We start from the raw sequence: 20140 nt of genomic DNA on the forward strand, positions 1-20140 counted from the left end.
CAAGTAGAGCGAAAAAAGATCGCTTAAACTCAGTTTATCTTTCGCGCGGATTAGTTATGTAGGAGAAAACACCTGCCATGTGGAGGTTGGTGAGGCCGACTGAGGCGAGGTGCCAGAGAGGAGAGTGACGGGCGATGACTCCGGGAAAGCCCGTGGAAACGATTGCGTCAAGGTAATCCCCCTGATCTTTAATACTCAGCCGATCTGGCGTCACAGGTTTATTCATTAAAGGGAACTGATTTAAACTCCATTACACAATTAATGGATCGGGCCCAACCACGCGAGCTTTTCTCCATCATGAATTATAGCTCAGGTTAGTTCCCAATAGTTTGCCAAGTGCTTGTTTGAAAGTTCCAGTTTCCTATCAATTACTGCCTGTCTTTAAGCTGTTCATTTAAATTGAGTGACCTTAAAAAGAAAAATAAATAATTTACACGGTTGCACTTAATTGCCTTTCAAATTATTGTAGTCAACACATAAGTTATCTTTTGTTATTTTTTTGTATTTCTGGTTTCACTGTTATAATGTGTATCTTAAAAAGCAATGCATAACACGTAAGTTATAAAGTGGTATGTAGAGTTATAAATAAATAGTTTTGCTCTAATTAGACTTTTGCACTGTGCTGTCTAATGTGTATTGTAATCTGCAAGAAATAAATGCAAGGCATTCCCTACATTTTAAAGAGTTTTAAAAAAAGGAACAGTTCACCCTAAAATCAAAAATACATATTTATTCACATACTTACCTGTAGTGGTATTGATATTAATCTAGATTGTTTTGGTGTTAGTTGCCTAGTTTTGGATGTATCGGCCGTAGAGATGCCTTCTCATATGCAGACGTTGTTGTGACCAGTTTCATAGAAACTATTTTCTTTCGACCATAGTTCCTAAACGAAACAACACGGTCTGTGGATTATCTCGAGTAACTGAATCATGATTTCTGGAAAGAGACATTGCCATGAGTTTTTCCAAATTATTTTTTTTGGGAGGAACTGCCCCTTTAAAGTGCACCGAAACATGCACACAATATGACCAACATTAAAAGAGTGACGTGCTGGAATGACAGCTATGTCAAGCTTCTAAAAAGAGATTTAAAAATATGTTTGATTTTAAAGGGAAGTCTTGCAGGTCGTCACCAACATGATCAACATGATAAGGGTCATGCAAGAAATAGTCAGAGCAGTGCTTTCTGTTGAGGGGAATGCCAAACAGTGCTGTAGCAGGAAAAGGCTTATAAACGGCCGTTAGTGAAAAAAGCAGCCTCTGACCTGTAACACCGTGGTGTCTGGAGATAAACCATTGCGTTGCATATTTTATTCTGAATATTACCAGTCATACATATCACTCAGTGTCTAACAGCTCCCTCTGCTGGCCTCTCCCTCCTTCATCATCTGCAGTGGGTGGATCCCCGGGGTTGACAGCCGCGTTGTGATTGGCCGCTCCAGGAGGAGGCTGCCATGACATGGTGGATGCTGCACAGAATCAGTTCCACAGCATCAGCAGGCGGTGAGACCTCCATCCTCCTTCTCGTTCTCCCTCTCTCTCTCTCTCTCTCTCTCTCTCTCTCTCTCTCTCTCCCTGTCTTTTTTATCCTCCTTTGCCTCTCCTCCTCTCACCACCACCCTTGCTCTTCTCCTCTCCCCTCTCCTCTCCCTCGGACAGCAACACGGAACCGGAGCACGGCCTGTCTTGGGCTGTCTGCAGCAGAGGACACACACACACACCAGCTGGGGAATAGCAGCAGCAGCAGCAGCAGCAGCAGCAGCAGGCGGACTGGTAGGTGTGCTGAGGCCTGTCTCCCTCCTGCAGCACAGGGAAGACATTGCGTTCTCCTCTGATCTCCGTCAAGGACTATCTATGAGCGGTGTGTGTGTATGTGTGTGTGTGTGAGAGAGCAGGGATCTAGAAAGTAGGCAGGACCACCACACCCTGGGAGCATTTACTACCACTGCTGTAGCTACACTGGGTGATTAGATATTATCATCCTGTTCATCTTGCCGTTTCTGTGTGTGCATACAGAAGGGTTTATATTCTCTCTCTCTCTCTCTCTGCTGGAGCTGTTTGTTGTCTTTCCTCCACTCCATGGCGGTGGGATTCGGTCGACAAGGCCTCGCGCGTCTGCACACGTGTGTCTGTGATAATGAGTGTGTCGAATGCCTATTAATTAAAGGTCACACCATTTGGTGTGCTGCATGCGCGTGTATCGTCAGCACCGGCCTAATGACAGCCGTCCTCCTTCTCTTTCCAACATCATCACCAGCCCTTCACATCCTCCACCTCCACCATTCTCCTCCTTTCTGTCCTCCCTGCATCTTCCTTTCCCCCTCACCCCCTTTTCCTCCTCCTTAAAAAAAACCAAACCCCTTTTTCTCCTGCCTCTCTCCATTCACCGTCGCCTTCTCCATCTTCACGTCTCTTCTCCTTCTGGCTGGCTGGTTTTTCCCCCCAGGATGCCTTGCTCCAGGCCTCTTCGCTAGGCCCCAGCAGCATGGGCGCAGCCTGGGCAGGGAGAGAGAGCACGGATCGGACCCTTCCCCTCAGGACGGGCGCGCCGGCGGGTCACCCTCCCTCGGCTTCAGATGGGCGAGGACGCTGAGAGCCCCAAAATCAACCACACCTTCCTGCGAGACTACGTCACTGAAGGTAGAGCAGACGGCATGTCATTGTCGTCTCCGTGGTGTCAGATAGCACGCTGCCGTGATTGAGTGGATACATTTATTAGCTGCATGGGTGCATCATCCCTGCACTGCCAGGGGATGGATGTTGACTATAATCACTCCATGATATGATTTTTAGAGTTCAAGGAGCTGGTAGCACAATTAACATTCAGCATTTGTTTTCTTGTCCCATTGAGAATTAATCCACGTCCGGTCCAAGCATCATGAGTTATTCTGGTTTTATTGATTAGGATACTTTGTATTGATCCAGTATTTTTTTTTGTTCATTCCCACCCTTGGTTCATTTTCTCTGTGCCTACTTTACATCCTTTCTATTCTCGACTCTCCTTCACCCTTACTTCCTTTATTCTAACCATTATCCTGCTCATTTTCCCCGTCTTCCCCCAGCTGATGTCATCTCTACGGTGGAGTTTAACCAGACAGGGGACCTGCTGGCCACGGGGGATAAAGGTGGCCGAGTGGTCATCTTCCAGAGAGAGACTGAGGTCGGTTTAACATGTAAAACTTCAAATTTATACCCAGGATATCCGCAAACAAGCATGAATGAATAGTTACTACCTATAAGCCCAAAATACAGCATTCTGGCGTCACTTTGTAAAATAGATGTTCTTTTGTGCAATATCTTTACAAATAAATGTTCTTTCAAAGATGTGGTTTTCTTCCTTATTTGCCCCGGACAGTCCAAAGGGGAATCAGAGGAGATTGGGGAGACGGGGGACTCTGGGGAGTACAATGTCTACAGCACATTCCAGAGCCACGAGCCAGACTTTGACTACCTGAAGAGTCTGGAGATCGAAGAGAAGATCAACAAGATCAGATGGCTGCCACAGCAGAACGCGGCACATTTCCTCCTCTCCACCAATGGTGAGAAACCAGTGACACCATCTCTACTTCCCAGTTAGGATGAAGCTAGTAGACATGTGTACAGTTTGTACTGTGAGATATCAACCGTGATTGTGCATGAGTTTTGATTGATATTAGCAATGACATGACTGTCTTCATCTTCACTTACCTAGGTGGGATAATATAACATCAAACAGTCATTGGAGTCACATTTGTGGGGACATTATTGGCACCAACCTGCCAGTGTTAAAACCACAGAACCTAATCTGTGTATATTATTCCTGTCATGGACTTAATTGCCTTGAAATGCTTATCTGGACTAGGGATGCGCGGATCCGACTTTTTCAGTCTTGATACTGATACCTTGGCTTTGGTTATTGGCCGATGCCACCGGTGTGTCTGGATGTCTCACTATGTGGATTAGACTGGGATCATTCCTGTAACATTGCTTTCCTAGCTTTTTAAAAAAAAATTAACAAATAAATACATAGACATAAATGTACTGAATTACGAAACCAGATCGGCCCATTGTCACAAACACCCGAACCATCTATTTGAGCCAGTATCGGGCCGCTATATCCGTATTGGTGCGTCTCTAATCTGGATTTCTCTAGAAAGAGGCCACAGGAAGAAGAAATCATTATCAGGTCTCTTCTCCACTGGCTGAGACGTTTAACGTCAGCTTTCTCTCAACTTCCTGTGATGTCCAAATCTCTCTCTGCCCATCACAGATAAGACCATTAAATTGTGGAAGGTGAGTGAGAGAGACAAGAGACCAGAGGGATACAACCTGAAAGATGAGGAGGGGCGGATCAAGGACACCTCTACCATCACCTCTCTGCAGGTACACAAACACACACACACACACACACACACACACACACACACACACACACACATGCAAGCCTGCCAATGCTCACCTTTATCAGTCACGTATCAGGTTGATGTTCCAAGTGCCCTCATATGACCCCTGACTCCGTCCCTCTTGTCCGTTCTTGCCTCTCTATCTCTGTATCTAAGGTGCCGGTGCTGAAACCCACAGATCTGATGGTAGAGGTCCGTCCCAGGCGAGTGTTCTCCAACGGGCACACCTACCACGTTAACTCCATCTCAGTCAACAGCGACGGGGAGACCTACCTGTCTGCTGACGACCTCCGCATCAACATGTGGCACCTGGGCATCACGGACCGCAGCTTCAGTATCCTTACTAACAGCGATTCGCTTTGTTTATGTCATGAACACTTTTTGTATTATTGCACTGTGCTCCTGAACATCACTCTGGGCTTTCTATAACTTCGTAGCTCACTATAGAGCTGATTTAAAAATAATTTGTAACATAACCTTTTACTGTGACTCAGATTTCATAGGGTATGACATTCACATAATGAAAGTGTGAAGAGGGAGCTATCTTTTTCACTGTCATCACTATACATTTGGCAGCAGCAATGCGAACATTATAATAGGATGATTTGTTTATTCAAAGTCTATTTCTGTCACAGGAGTAAGTTACTCTAGAATAAAGTAAAAATAGTGTCATAATAAATCACTAATATTTTGGGGTTCAGTTGACATCCATTTAAATAATTTTCAAAATGAAAAAAGTCAGTGAATCTATGTATTAAAGTAAACAGTTAGAACAAGAGCACAGTGAATCATATGTTTGTTAGCGTGTTTGACTCCATCACATGAATTAATAGTGTTGATATGCACCACATACAATTGTGCAAAAATGAATATACTTGCTCTCCCGCACTCAATTCCGCCTCTTTAAAATATACATTCAGTTGAACTACACTTCAACTGAATGTTTGGATTTATGTTTTCATTAAAGCGCCGTGTATTCAGCTCAGGCTGTAGCGTGTTGGACAAAGGGGGGTGGCGTTTCCCATTTAAATGGAAGCTGACCTAGAAAATCATAGAGGCATCTATGGAAGAAGAGTTTAAATAATTCACTTGGCAGTACACTTTCTTCTGAGCCACACAGGACCGCCACAAATAGAACAGAGAGGGGAGCAGAGTGAGCATGCATATTGGGGGGGTTGGTTGGGGGAAAGTTTTTGGGGGTTTGATTATGTATTGAGGTGAGAGCACCGAACAAGTCGGTACTGAAAAATGAAACGTTTGTCTGAAACTGAAAAGCAACTGAAAAGGATTTTGGGTGACTCATCACTCTACCCTGCAAACATTTTACAACATATATCATCGTCTGCATACGTTATCAATGCAGACAGTATGATATGTGCACCTCCCAAGGATTTGCTGCCACCTCAGTGGTGTTTAATCCCTAACAGGCCTTTCTCTCAGACATTGTGGACATCAAACCAGCCAACATGGAGGATCTGACGGAGGTGATAACAGCGGCGGAGTTCCACCCTCACCACTGCCACCTGTTTGTGTACAGCAGCAGCAAGGGCACCCTGCGCCTCTGTGACATGAGAGCCTCCGCACTCTGTGACCGACACACCAAACGTGAGCAACGCTGTGGACATTGATTACATTTTTGCAACGCAGAATTGAACACAAGGTGCGTTGCTCTTGCGATACAAAATGTCATATTTGTGAATAATTGATCACTCTGTCACTGTTCAGTGTTTGAGGAACCTGAGGATCCAGGGAGCCGGTCCTTCTTCTCAGAGATCATTTCCTCCGTGTCGGACGTCAAGTTTAGCCACAGTGGGCGTTACCTGCTGACCAGAGACTACCTCACCGCCAAGGTGTGGGACTTGAACATGGACAAGGGCCCCGTGGAGACGTACCAGGTAAGTTAGCACATCCATGTGTCAGTTAAAATCTGTATAACCTGTGCTGATTAAATGTATGTTAATGTAGCCCTTGTAGTCTGTGATTGTTGTGTTGAGGAAAATGACATCTAGATTTTGAAAACATGCAGTCTGTCATAGATGTTAAGCTTTGGAAATGGTAGATCCATTGGACCACCATGTTTTAGTCTGAATCTACCCCAAGTGCCTTTCATTTTTTGAATGGCCATCAGGGGGCGACTCCTCTGGTTGTTAAAAGAAGTCAGATTGTATAGAAGTCTATGAGAAAATGACTCTACTTCTCTCTTGATTTATTACCTCAGTAAACATTGTAAACATGAGTTTATGGTCTCAATCTCAACTTTCAAGTCTAACCCTTTCACAGCGTATTTTCAGTTCATGACAGTTAATTGAAACATTTTAGTCGCCTGAAAATATCTTCTTCATTGTTCGGTTGGACTCTCTCGTGTCACTTTTGGATGAAAAAAAAAGAGATGGCAGCGGCCAAAAAAACTAGATTGCGTTCGGCCAAAATGGCAAACTTGAGGCTTCAAAATTGTAGTCCACAAACCAATGGGTGATGTCACAGTGACTACGTCCACCTCTTATGAACAGTCTTTGATTTACCCTAGACACTAAGGTTGACTGTGTGCTTGATCCACAGGTCCATGAATACCTGAGGAGTAAGCTGTGTTCCCTCTATGAAAACGACTGCATCTTTGACAAGTTTGAGTGTGTTTGGAACAGCTCAGACAGGTAAGGAGACAAGGATAGACAAAGCACAGTATATTGTGTGTCAGTGTGTTTCTGCTCGCAGCGATCCGCTGAATGCTCTGCCTCTGTCATTATCCGACATCTAAATCAATCCCAGAGACAAGCTTTGCCGACGTCTAATCAATCCCTTTGCCTTCAGTTTTGTTATCTTCCTGTCCACTTCCTCTCCCCTCTGTGAACCGAGCATTTCTTCTCTTTCACCGTGCATTCAATACGACATCTCGTCATGTCAATGTCTCTCCTCTCCTCAGCGTGATCATGACAGGGGCGTACAACAGCTTCTTCCGGATGTTCGACAGGGAGACGGGCCGAGGCGTAACCCTGGAGGCTTGGCGAGAGAGCAGCAAGCCTCGGGCCGTGCTGCGGACCCGGCGCGTGTACAACGGTGGTAAGCGGCGCCGCGGGGACGTGGGCGTCGACAGCCTGGACTTCACCAAGAAAATCCTGCACATGGCTTGGCACCCGTCTGAGAATATCATTGCCATAGCGGCCACCAACAACCTGTACATCTTCCAGGATCGGGTCAACCCGGAAACACAGTTACAGTGACAAAGAAACGAACAGCGACACAAATCTATATTTGGATGTCTTAGAGACGGCATGTGGACTGGACGGCTTTAGTCGAGAACCAAGCTGTTTCACAACATACTGACCGTTTGTGTTGATAAAAGATTGGATTAATGATAAAATCTTAAGACTGTTAATGTATTCAAACCCCTACAGAGGGTGTGTAATCGTTCTTTTTGCTCAACACTGAGATGAACTGACGCCTCCTGTACCCATCAGGGCATGTTTTTTGGTCCCACACTACTCTCACTTTTTGAAGATGTTTGTGTAACTGCTCCACCGTAGGGGCGGTAGAAGAGGTGCAGGGACACCTCTCCCTCTGCAGTGACTCAGTGCTGTTGACCACACAATGTTGCACTCCTCACTGATGCGCTCTGGTACCTTTTTTGGCACAAAAATGAAAGATAGGTGTTTGGTAGCAACGGACAAAACGTAAAGGTCCCAATGACTTTGCCAGAAAGTGCATCTAAATTTAAGCATTTTTCACTATTGTGGAATAGGAGTTGTATTATCGTACAGCTCTTCACAACAACATCCTAAACCTTTCTCTGTCTGGGTCGCCAACAGCGGTTGAACCTCTCCCTCAGAGCAGTGCTCTTGGAGATTTCTCGTTTAAATGCCCCGTAATCTCTGCCCTATTCACTTTGCAATAATAGCACTGATGAAAACACAGTGCAGCAGTATTCTTGCTTTCAAACATGAGCTCTTCTTCTACAGGTCTACACTCTTTTTACTGTTAGCTGTAAATATTATGTGTTGTCTCTTTTTTTTATTATTATAAAGGCGGTACCAATTTTGGTTCCAGAGAGCTAAAGGATAAAAGAGGAGTACACTGCAGATCAGAAATATTACGAGATGGCATTATATTTCAGTTGAAGACTCGATATATAGGGGATGTTTCTTGTAGCATGACATAGATAGGTCTTGCTAGCTGTGGCGAGGGAGAGGGGAGTTGTGCACAAACCAACAATTACAGTTTTGTTACGTATATTGGGCCCGTATTGGGTTTTAATTGAAGTAATTTCCTTGTCTGAACTCTACATATCTACGTGGTAAATTATCGAAAATGAGAGCGACAGTGTGTTAGCGTCTCTCATACGCTGAAATTGAGGCTGATTGGTGATCAAATCTAAAACAGACAAATGTTTGATTTGTGTTAAACGTTATGCTAATTGAAAACGAGCAGTGTTCATTCTGCAATGCATAAGCACATGTTGAAGAAGTATCTCACAATCAAGAAAAAGATGGATACCAAGCACACAAACGAGGCCCCTGATTCAGCCGATCAGAGTGTTCATGAGTGAGTTTGTGTCCGATGTATTTGAAGGTCAGAGGTCATTATCAGTGCAAAAGCTCATTGTGTACATTGCTGAAATGTCTTTATCATTCAAACAATAGTCAAGTGAGTTTATCATATCACCGGTTCGTAATGTCATTATACCGTATACCTCACAGTGCCACATGCTACTCTGGAGTTAAAAAGCCCAGGATGTACAGCAGCAGTAGGGTCAATGTTTGTGTTGGGCTGAATTCTGTGACTAGGTCGAGATTTGATTGTTTACAGTGAAGTGCTTTGTCTTCAAGTGACCTTGGCCCTGATGGTCTGGATGTGAAACTGGAGCAGGTGGAGTAACAGAATCAGTGCAGAGGTGGAGGCTCCACTTTAAAAAGAAATTTAAAATATGTGCAAGTAGGCTACTCAATATCAACATCAGTTTCACTGTGTAAACCTTAAAGGGACAGTTCACCCCATAATCAAAAAAGGGATCCCCCCCCCCCCCCTTTTACCTGTAGTGCTTTTAATCTAGTTTGTTTTGGTGTGAGTTGACTAGTTTTGGAGATATCGCTGTAGTGATGTCTGCCTTCTCTCCATTATAATGGGACCACATGGCCCTCGGCTTGTGGAGCTCAAAGCGCCAAAAAAAAAACATTTGAAAAACTCAACAGCAATTTCTCTTCCTGGAAATAATTTTTTTGGGAACGAACTATAGCTGAAAGAAAATACTTCCTACATGAAACTGGTCACAACAAGGTCTGTATATTATCTTGAATAACCAGGGTCATGATTTCTAAGAAGAAACATTACTGAGAACCACAAGCCGGGTGTCATATGGCTTGATATCTTGATATCTCCAAAATCAACCAACTCACACCAAGACAATCTAGATTGATAAGTAGTTACAGGTAAGAGACAAAATATGTATTATTGATTTTGGGGGTGAACTGTTCCTGTAAATCCCCAAGAAAAGAAGACAATTGTTAAAATGTATGTTCCACTCTCTCTTCTCACTTTTCATCACGGTTTACAGACGGTTACGCCTGCAGGCTAGCGTCTATATTTTGGTCTTCACTGTCCGCCATTGTTGTTGAATGCAGACACGATTGGTGTAACAATGTGTACAACTCGACAAAATCCACACTGATAACCCACAAGAAAGTGGTTTCCATAGTGACAGGCCACCTGAAGCGTTGTACGAGTTGCCAGGGCTCAGTTAGTTAGTTGTAATCGCATCATTACCGCCGCCACATGCCACCAGCGAGAAGATTCGTGTTCAGGAGCACAGCAGCAGCATGTTGCCATTACTCAATGCTACTAGCGTGTATATCTATCATACTTTAAAAAAGACAAATCTAACGATAAAAAAAACTCAAATGAGGTGAATGAAAGGAATGTGCATTAATAAAATAATCTGACAAAAGAAATGTGTCCTTTTATGTCTGTGTGTCTATATTTAATGGAACATAATTTTTTTCCTCATCAGTGAAAGACTTTTAGACCATAAATCAAAATAAAAGTGTCCAAAATGGGGAGCAGTTTAAAAGACAAGCTCTTTAATAGTCACTGCACGCTCCCATAAACTCCATCACTAAAAGAAGAAGGCACTCAAATTCACAGTTTACAGGCTGTAAATCAATGATTGTCATTCACAGGTAAGTAGAGGTTACAGTTGAATGCTGTTCACATATATGGCTTCGTATTCACCGCAAGTTTTATATGCTGATTATCTAATCAGATTATCAGATGTTGTTGCCCTGTGAAAACAGTGTATCTCAAAGAAAAAAACATTTTTCAGATAGTTTAATTGCAATAATTGCTTTTTAAATTATTTTGCTGAAGAAGTATAGACTTTCTCAACTCATAAACAAATTCAGTTGTATACAGTGACTGAAAGCAAAGTTAAAAACTGTGACGTTTATTTTGGCTTTATAAATGTGACTAAATTATCACAACATCACGGCAATGTGAAGGCTCTCTGTACTGTGAAGCAAAACAAATCATTTCAGATATTCTCACTGCTGGCCCTCTAGTTCTACGGAATGGATGCTTTTCAAAGATTTTTTCGAGGAACTAATACGCTAATTTATTTTGTTTCCCTGAGGAATTCAGTGGTGTTTATTTATATTAAATCATAATTAGAAGTCACCTCTCCAAGTTCCTTGAAGCTACCACAAGGAACTTTAATTTTGTGTCGATTTTGGCGGCCCCTGTGGACAAAAGTGGTAGTGTTTCCGTGCATCAGAGTCCCTTTAAAAAAACTCTCATTTTACTGCAGCAGGGTCTGACAGTCCTGGTTCTGGTTTTCCCATGCCTCCCTTCCCTCCAGCGGGCCCACCAATGCAAACTTTAAATGAGGTTGCTGCATCATTGGCCATCTTTGCATTGGCAGTTTGGTGTGTGAGCGTGTAAATCAAACCATGAAACTGAGACTACGACACTTTCACAAGTTTGTGGGCTTATAAACAGGCTCCCTTCATAGTCGGATCAAAACTGAATCAATGTTTTATGTTTGCTTTCCAAATGCCATGTTATGTGCATTGTAACTCAAGGCACAGGACCATCTGATTATTAATCACAAATAAGATTAAGACCAGAGCGTTTTAAGACCACAAAGCTAGACAAATCTTGGCTAACAAACAAATATTCTGTCACACAACCTCTATAAATAAATAAATAGGCAGATGCATATTCAAAAATGCACTAATGTAAACAGACAAACTGTACATGCAAACATACTCCCAATATTAAGACATTCCTTAATACTAAAGTAACAACATTGCTCTATCAATTTACTCCGATAATATTTCATTTTTAACAAATATACAGTGTCTCTAGTGATTCAGAAGTGGTCAGCACCTAACATTAGTTTCCCTGCATATAATTTGGCACCATCAAATAACAGGCTTCTTCTTTAGAACAAATCTTATTGAAACATCAACTTTCTGAAAGTATGACCCTGGACACAAATAGAAGATATTTTTTTTCTCTTGGCAAGAAAAAGTTAAGTCAAAATCATTTCGACAATGAGTCCCAAAGAAAAGCTGGTATCTGACCATTTTTGAACTGCTTTCAAAATGCGTGAACTGAAAGGGTAAAATCTTTGTAAACGCATGCACTAGTACAGGAAGTAAAATGAAATGTCAACACATAAACGTGAGCAGTAGATCCATGTTGGATCAAATTGTAAACATTACCATAAGTCACATTAGTTACATGAACATATCACAAGAAAAAGGCAGCCACGGCTTCCTGAAGAGATCCAAGTGAGTCATTATTGCTTCAGCTTCAGTGTCAGGCAGTGATTTTTGCAAAAAGGAAGGGAGAAAAGAAAAAATCAAAAGCAAACTTTAGGGCTCTCATCGTGGTGCGTCTCCAGTCCCTCTCAATCTTCACCTGCCTGCCTCCAGCCAGCAGGGAGGAAGCACAGTCCAGACAATGGATTGCCTTCAGCTCGAAGGCCGGAGCTTTGGCTCCTAGACGGCCATCCAGCTTGGTGCCAAACTCCACCATATCGCCGGGATTTAGGTTCAGCAGGACTTGCCTGAACTCATGGCTGGCCATTAGGATTATATCCCCGGTTGGGTCCTCCACACCTCCGTCCCGGAACATCCCCACGGTCACCTCAAAGCGGTGGCTGTCGAAGCGCTTGATGTGGCAGGAGTGTTTGGCCAGAGCCTTGATCTGACACATCTCTTCCTCCTCTTGCATTCGGAGCAGTATGGGCAGCGTAACGGTTGCCGATGGCGAATCGTCTGTTAGGTTTGAGACTGTGGCGTTCTTTGGCTCGCATTTGGGATACGTCTCTCCGTACAGGCAACGCAGCCAGTCTCCCATGAACACCGGCAACATGTTGATGACCGACTGTGCCCCGTTCTCCGTTTCGGCCACGCGGACGTGCTTGAAACGGCCCGCCCAGGTGACTCTGTGTCCGTGCAGGTGGCTGCAGAACAGCTGTGTCTGGGCCATGCCTTTGGTTTCCCAGGCGAGGGGTCCGCACACCTGGCTGTACTGTCTCCAAGTCAGGGTGGAATTGTACGCCTTCTGCCCCTCTGCGTGGTACACATAGATAGAGAAGAACAGAATCACCATGGAGATGCAGAGTAAGATGAGCTTGACTGGGCCGCGGTCGGTCAGCGAGCGGAAGACATCCAGAATGGACATGCTGAACCGCGTCCACAGCCGCAGGGTGACGGGGATCGCGCAGACTACCAGGGTCACGATAACCTTCGTCAGCTCCAGCTCCAGGAACCATTTGAAGAGCTGGATGAAGAGCATGGCAGCGAGGCCGAAAGCCAGAACGGGCAGGGCAAACAGGAAGAGGAAGTAGGCCACGCAGGTGCGCATTAGACCCACAGCGGAGGAGCACTGGAGGAGCACCACGGAGAACTCGCACCACATGAAGCACACCAGGTATGGAACCAGGAAGCAGTAAGTCCCCTTGAAACCACGCATCCTGGCCATGCTGAAGGTGGAAACAGACGGGAGAGAAAATAAATGCTTTTGTGGACAAATATTTCCCCACAAAAAGCTGGGGTGGACTTTAAAGCCCACTGACACAATCCAGTGTCTGAACTTGTATTCAACAAACACATCCAATCGCCCCAAATGCTCCTGCTCACCTGAAGAACAGATAGAAGAGATAAATATAGAGCAGGCAGGGGAGGCTGAGCTTCAACACCACCGACTCCCCCAGTGGCAGCGTGGCAAAGGTGCGCCCCAGGCACCGCAGCACTATCATGTTCTCTGGCAGGAACTGGGTCAGGCAACACAGAGATGATGCAACCTGGATTAAAAAAGAAAAAAACAATATCAAATGGGCAGTGTGAATTGTAGTTAATAGGCTACAGGATGCAAAACTGGGATTCTGATGATTTAATAGCATATGGTATGCCCGGTGTAGTGCGCCCCCCTGACCTCTATGACCATGGCTCGGCGTGCGTACGTCGCGGCGGTGGGGCTGAGGCTCTTGTAGCTGACAGCAGTGAAGAAGATGGCCACGGTGGAGAGCTCAGAACAGGGGATCCAGCCCTTGTCAGCTACCGGGAAGGAGAAGATGACGAAGAAAACGGACATGATGAAGTAGAGGTACGGCTCCAGGTTGTTCCACCCGAAGTTGCTCTCGGCCTGCTCCACATCCAGGCCGGGTTCAAAGCGGGTCAGCAGAGACGTCAGGGCACTGAAGTTCTCCCATGTCTGTGAAGGAGGACGTTAAAATGAATAAAGACATTGCTGAGAGTAAAAAAATAAGATTTTGAACATCCATAAACCATTATTGCCAATTTTGAGACATTGGTACTGTTAAGATCAGCATCCACTGGCCTCTCCACTGCATTCTGACAGGTCAGATTTTATGTAAAATGTTTCCGTTTTATGACAGTAACATAATGATAGGTGACTTGACTAGATGAGTTTCTAAAAAGAGGGATGGACAAATGGAAAACTTCAAAAATGTTCATCCACATTAGTCAAGTGAAAAACAATTGCAACTACACCATTGTCTTGACAGATCAGAAAAACACGTAGAAGCACAAAAAAAATCAGGCTCAATCGCCGACCGCAATCACCTTGCTGCTCTGGAGGACACGCAGCGTGCAGATGATCATGGAGACGAAGGACAGGTAGAAGACGAGCAAGGGGATAACGAAAGCGAACAGGTCGACCGTCAGGTTGCTGATGATGAAGAAGAAAATGAGCGCATTGACATGCTGCGTGGGGATGACCGTGCTCAGCCACTGGACGCCGGCCCGCGACGCCCAGTCCACCAGGTGCTCCTTCATTTCGACGATGCCGTGCAGCGGGTACTGCAGCACCTGAGGCGAAGAGAGACAGACAAAAAGGGAGACCGCAAAAAATTAAAAATGCAGAAAAAGAAACTGGAAAGATAGAACTGAATAATACAACAAAAATTGGACAGATATTTAATGAAGGATAACTCAAGGAATATAGAATGAATTGTGATAGAGATGTGATTACCATTAAGCGCGACTTCATGTCCATGGCTTTTTTCATGGCCCCGTTCTGCCTCGTGTCCAGCATCATCCCACTTCGGCCAAAACTCCAAGAACGTTTGAAGGCATTCCTGTATCCCGACGGCACCAGCTCAGCCTTGTGCTTTAAAACACAATTGCGTGCACACAAATACACACACACACACACACACACACACACACACACACACACACACACACAACAGTGTGAATAGTTGCAATTAAAAATAAAACTCCATCCTTATGATGACAGATTATTTCTATTTTTGCTGATTGGGTCTTTTACCTCCCCACTGCTGTCGTTAGGTTTGGGGCTTTCAGTCTTGGCTGTGACCTGGCTGCCAGCTTGGGGTGATATACCTTGGGCATACTTTTTAGTCATCTCAACAAAGTCGTCCAGGTCCACCAACTGTGTGGCTGAGAGGACACAAAGAACGCAGTTATAGCGTAAGACACATATCTCTCTCTCTCTCTCTCTCTCTCTCTCTCTCTCTCTCTCTCTCTCTCTCTCTCTCTTTCTCTCTTTCTCTCTCTCTCTCTTTGTCTGCATACTCACACTCATTGCTGACCATGCTCTCCAGGACTTTCTGGGTCTGGCCTGAGGTTGGACCAGGAATCCGGCTTGCAGTGCCACCTGTTGGTGAGGGACGACTACAACATCAGTGGATTACAAACATTTCCTTGAATGCCAAGCAGCATGCAAACTGATAGTCTCCACCATGGCAGATGAGAATACTGGAATCACGAGGGGGAATGATTTAACAGCGGTCATCATTATGACAACATGCCACAGCATTCTGGGCAGTCTGTAGTACATGAGGCTGGATTGTTGTCACAATAAAAAAAATTAAACTTGATGACGTCTTTATTCACATGATTGTGTGCGTTCTACCTTGCACTGCATTGACCTGGCTGACATTTTCCAGCATCTCAGCCACAGCCACCTTCTTCTTCCTGTCCGGGTTGAGTTTCCAGTACATCAACATGGCCGCTTTGCGCACCGCCAGCTCAAACCTACTCTCTGTTGACAACTTGCGCATGTCGGCCTCGTTCTCTGGGGTGATTCCTAGCGGAGGAGAACGCAGACGAGGAACAGTTAAGGAGAGAAAAAAACAAGCACGCACAAACAAAATGTACTGTATTGCGTTACTTTAACCTTTTTTCTGGATCCAACAGCGCTGCAGTGCGCTCGCAGCACCTTTTCTTCCCTGTTTAGCAGCTTTAATCAACCAGTTAACAGCCAGACGATTGTTGAACTCTGCGTCCTGCTCTTTAGCAAGAGTCAAATGGTGCTGACCCAGCTGAAACACAAGAAGAGGGGAGATTAATTCAGCTTGAGTGGGCTTTATCTAAAAAGGTATAATCGGACAATGCCCTTCATTAGTTTGGATAATCCTCAAGGTACTGGTTTTATAAGGACTATTTCTTCAATAGAAAGTAGCTCCAAGTTCATGGAACCCCCTATCTGGATGACAGATGACTACAATACCCATCACTCCCTGTCCCTGTGGCCATCAGTGTCTCCGTCACGACTGACTAAAAGGGGCAGCAGAGGCCCCAGTGGCAGATCAAGTGACTTGTTTCTAATCTTAACTGTCATTTCATAACTTTCTTCTCCCACAGTTATCATTAAATACGTCTATTTGTAGAGGACGAGATGTGTCTTCATTCGAAGTGTTTTTATATGTAATTTCATGAACCTGCTTTTATTAGCGTGCATTGTGAATCAACAGTAATATCAAGCTACATTCATACAGTAACTCTGATTCCCTGTGTATTACTGTGGAGTGGGTCTGTCATGGTATATGAGATATTATTGGAGCCTCTGATCCATTCCTCAATGCATGTACATCCAACCATGTCACATGTTTGGACATGTTCTCTTACACACAGCCCCTGTGGTTATTTAGGTGCTTGGTGTTCGCAAATACATGACTGGCTCATCTTCCACCTCTAGCCCCCCCTTCTTCTGCCAGCACCTCTTTTTACATTTGTACTCGTTGGTAGAGAATGTAGAGCAAATAGAGTGTGAATATTTCATTATTATTCCTACAGATTCAGCGCAGTGCTGAAACACACTGTAATAGTGTTCATAATGAGTTGTATTATGAACTATTATGAAAGTATTTCGGCGTATCATATTGAAAGCCTAAGGATCACCTTCCAAGTGGCCAAAAATAGACACATGCTCGCAACCAGACTGAGTCAACCAGCTGGATTGAAAACAATGTCAAGTGCCAGTCTGTGTGCATGTGGGTAATAGGAACAGTGTATAGTATTTAATGGGGATTTATTGGCAGAAATTGAAAGTTTTCTTTACTGTATTATCACCTGGAACTAAAAACCGTTGTGTTTTCTTTGGCTAAGAATGAGCCGTTTATACCTACAGTAGCCCAGAAAGGACACTGTAGTTCTCCTACACGCTAGGCACACGGTAGAAGTTTTAGTTGGTTGCAATCTGCAATCTCGCCACTAGATGCCACCAAATCCTACACACTGCACCTTTAACTCACCCGGGTCTGGGCTCTGGCGTCACCGGCCTTGGCCTGCTCCTCTATCTGCTCCAGGGTCAAGTCTTCTTCTGGTTCTTCATCTGGAGCAAACAGCAGGAGATGTCAATCAATCAAAAACCAATCTCCGAATCAATGGATTACATAACACCCTTGCCCCCATACTTGTACAGCGGTATAACTTTATTGAAAGAGCAGTGTGATTTTCACAATTACAGCGACAAACAAATCCCACCTGACACACAACTTGTAACATGAGAATAACAAGAAATCAGAGGCAGAGTAGGTGTGAGAGTCTGTACATCTGTCTGTCTATGCAGATATCTTGTGACAAGCCCCCAGAGCTCCATCTCACACACACACACACACACACACACACACACACACACCGTGCCCAAGCAGCTACGATGTCACATCATTACTTGTCGATTGCATTGAGTTTCATGAGTGTTACTGTCTCCTGAGTGTCCTGTAAGCGAAGGAGTTCATCTTCTTTGCCTGCGGCGCTATTTCAAATGTCAAAGTCTCTTATTCTCCGCATAATATCTCACTGGTGCAACCAGTTTGTTGGTTTCACTTTCAGCAGCTCTGAAATATAATGATGGTAAAATACCACAAAGTTTAAATGAGTATTTAATAATATCAGTTTCAAATACACCTTTTGGAATAATTTTTTTTTTTTAAATAATTGCTTCATATGTTGCTGACAGAAGGTTACTGTGTAATAACCAAGCGGCAACCTCCCGTGCTGAAGAATGAAGCCAAAACACAAGTGCCAAAAACTGCAGTTCTACAAACTTTCTACGAAAAACACGTGGTCTAAAGTAAAACATTGGATAAAAAACAATATTTTATTTTTATTTGTTTTACATTTTCTTCACCAAAACCAAAGAGTTGGTTTTGGACTTCCTTAAAAACACAGATGAGCTTCAGCCCTTAGTTATCAATGACCAGGCTGTAGTAGTAGAAAGCTTCAAATACCTGGGGACCGCCATTTCTTCTCCTCTTGAATGGAATGTCAATGTTCAAAATACTGAACAGAAAGCCCACACACATTTGTTGTTTCTGCAATAAGTTTAGGGCAGGGATGTGTCATTTTTACATTGCTGGGATAGAGTGTTATCACATTCTCTATCTCAGTGTGTTATGGAAATTGCTCAGCGAATGACACAAACAATAACTTAATGAAATAATTTGCCAAGATTTGCCAAGCATCTGTGATATTTATTTTAAATAACACCTGCATGCTTAGGACCGGTATGGAAATAATCTAAGACCCCCCCCCCCTCCTTCAGGAAAGAGGTTGCATAGCATTGCGAACTACTTGTTTCTGTAAAAGCACATTTCCTGATGCAGTGAGGGCCCTTAACTTGTCATCATGAACTCAACTTAACTGTGTCCGCTAGCTGCTGTCTTAATGCACTGGTCCCTTGTGTTGTATTTCACTCTGATAGAGTGTTTTTACATGTTCATGCTGGTGTTTTATTTGTAAAGTATTTTTGATGTCTATGCTGATGATGGCATTACCTTCCTCCTCATCATTGGCATTGTCCTCGGCTTTCCGAAGTCTTTCCTGTATTATCACCCGCTTGGCCATGGAGGCAAAGGTGCGTTTCACTGGGGTAGCGGAAGAAGCTGCGGGAGCCTCAGTGGAAGCAGTGGAGGAAGAAGTAGGGGGATCTGTCAGAAAGTTACAGGTCACGCTAGCTGACGTAAAGGAGGCAGATGTGAGCTTTGAAAGGGATGATATTTGGGGGATTTGAGGGGTAGAGCGGCTGGGAGAAGTAACAAGTGGTGGTTTGCTCGAAGGAGAAGAGGAGCGACTTGAAACAGGTTTGGGTGGTTTGGATGAAGTTAAGGGCTTTGACCCCTCTACAGATGGAGAGCAATCCATCGGTTTAGATTCTCTGGGTTCTGTTGGTGATTTGGCGGGGTGAGAGGGAGCAGCAGGGAGGTTATTGGAGACGAGTGAAGGAGGGGTCTGTATGGGAGGGGGTCCATCCACAACAGGGCATGACCCCAGGGTGTTGATAGCAGTTGGAGTTGATGGGAAATCCTTCTCCATATTTTCTGGAATAAAAAAAAGAGCCTAAGTAATTTGTAGACGACCATACACTGCAGCAGAAATAATCGAGGTCACTTCTAATAGTGAGTCATGAGTGAAGACACAGCTGGCAGGGTTGAACTCTGAGGAATTCGAGAACCTTCTCCTCTGGATATTTTGCACCTTCAATATGACACCTTCAATTTGAAAGGAGAAATAGTTTTGAAACAAACAAAACAAAAGAGGCAAATGAAGAAACTTTGAAACTTTGAAAGGAAACAGAGGGGTGACATTAAATCAGTTGTACACATACATCATACGCGGACAATAAATGTACGAGCATACGGGTACTTCCCGTTAAGCACATTCTCAACACTGAACCAAGACAGCTCTGACTAAAACAAAAATAAAATAACCCTTACTTGGTAACTAAACGAGCAGATTTCTTCAGGGCACAAAGTAAATTGTCATCCCGAATTCAGAAGTTGAGTCCGTCGTCCATGCTGAGCTCCGTGCGCTCCTCGAAACTGGAGACGCGCACACTGACAGCGGCCAAACTCTCATGTGTCTGGTCTATAACAACACAGCAACTTCAAGGCCCCGCCCTCGCGGAATAGCCTCGCTCCCGATTGGGAGAAATAAACACCCGTCTGACGGCCAACGTATCTGATTGGCTACTCTGCGCGTTTTCGCTTAATAC

General features: G+C 44.2%; 2 protein-coding genes across 4 annotated transcripts; one reads left to right on the forward strand and one right to left on the reverse strand.

Annotated features, from left to right (window-relative positions):
• Positions 1-1417: 1417 nt before the first annotated feature.
• ppp2r2ca (protein phosphatase 2, regulatory subunit B, gamma a) lies at positions 1418-10309 on the forward strand. 3 transcript variants are annotated; one of them, XM_068727457.1, is made up of 11 exons: positions 1418-1505; positions 1662-1775; positions 2260-2642; positions 3065-3162; positions 3358-3541; positions 4252-4364; positions 4541-4718; positions 5825-5989; positions 6110-6279; positions 6944-7035; positions 7305-10309. In XM_068727457.1, exons 3-11 carry the CDS (start codon positions 2579-2581, stop codon positions 7600-7602), a joined length of 1362 nt encoding a protein of 453 aa, XP_068583558.1. In that variant the 5' UTR covers positions 1418-1505; positions 1662-1775; positions 2260-2578; the 3' UTR covers positions 7603-10309. The 3 variants fall into 3 exon arrangements, with proteins under 3 accessions (XP_068583558.1, XP_068583557.1, XP_068583559.1); XM_068727456.1 differs by lacking the exon at positions 1418-1505 and having other exon boundaries at positions 1544-1775; XM_068727458.1 differs by lacking the exon at positions 1418-1505 and having other exon boundaries at positions 1544-1775; positions 2449-2642.
• Positions 10310-10485: 176 nt separating this feature from the next.
• Positions 10486-19953, reverse strand: wfs1a (Wolfram syndrome 1a (wolframin)). The gene is made up of 12 exons (XM_068726998.1): positions 19863-19953; positions 18924-19466; positions 17400-17479; positions 16043-16187; positions 15779-15952; positions 15443-15520; positions 15173-15303; positions 14873-15010; positions 14464-14709; positions 13814-14092; positions 13519-13682; positions 10486-13361 (listed from the first exon to the last, which is right to left on the reverse strand). The coding sequence occupies exons 2-12, from the start codon at positions 19459-19461 to the stop codon at positions 12191-12193; spliced, it is 3144 nt and encodes a 1047-aa protein (XP_068583099.1). The 5' UTR covers positions 19462-19466; positions 19863-19953; the 3' UTR covers positions 10486-12190.
• Positions 19954-20140: the final 187 nt, after the last annotated feature.

This window comes from Cebidichthys violaceus, unplaced genomic scaffold, assembly GCF_023349555.1.
Source record: "Cebidichthys violaceus isolate CVI_PGR_0920_01 unplaced genomic scaffold, fCebVio1.0.p SCAF_4, whole genome shotgun sequence".
Taxonomy (NCBI): Eukaryota; Metazoa; Chordata; class Actinopteri; order Perciformes; family Stichaeidae; genus Cebidichthys; species Cebidichthys violaceus.

Excerpts from the sequence above, each read along its gene's own strand:
- wfs1a (XM_068726998.1), bottom strand. The coding sequence starts at position 19,461 with ATGGAGAAGGATTTCCCATCAACTCCAACTGCTATCAACACCCTGGGG. Across the intron at positions 17,480-18,923 it reads TGCCAATGATGAGGAGGAAG|ATGAAGAACCAGAAGAAGAC; the intron begins GTAATGCCATCA and ends TGTTTGCTCCAG. Across the intron at positions 16,188-17,399 it reads ACGCCAGAGCCCAGACCCGG|CTGGGTCAGCACCATTTGAC; the intron begins GTGAGTTAAAGG and ends CTTGTGTTTCAG.
- ppp2r2ca (XM_068727457.1), top strand. The coding sequence starts at position 2,579 with ATGGGCGAGGACGCTGAGAGCCCCAAAATCAACCACACCTTCCTGCGA. Across the intron at positions 6,280-6,943 it reads GCCCCGTGGAGACGTACCAG|GTCCATGAATACCTGAGGAG; the intron begins GTAAGTTAGCAC and ends CTTGATCCACAG. Across the intron at positions 7,036-7,304 it reads GTTTGGAACAGCTCAGACAG|CGTGATCATGACAGGGGCGT; the intron begins GTAAGGAGACAA and ends TCCTCTCCTCAG.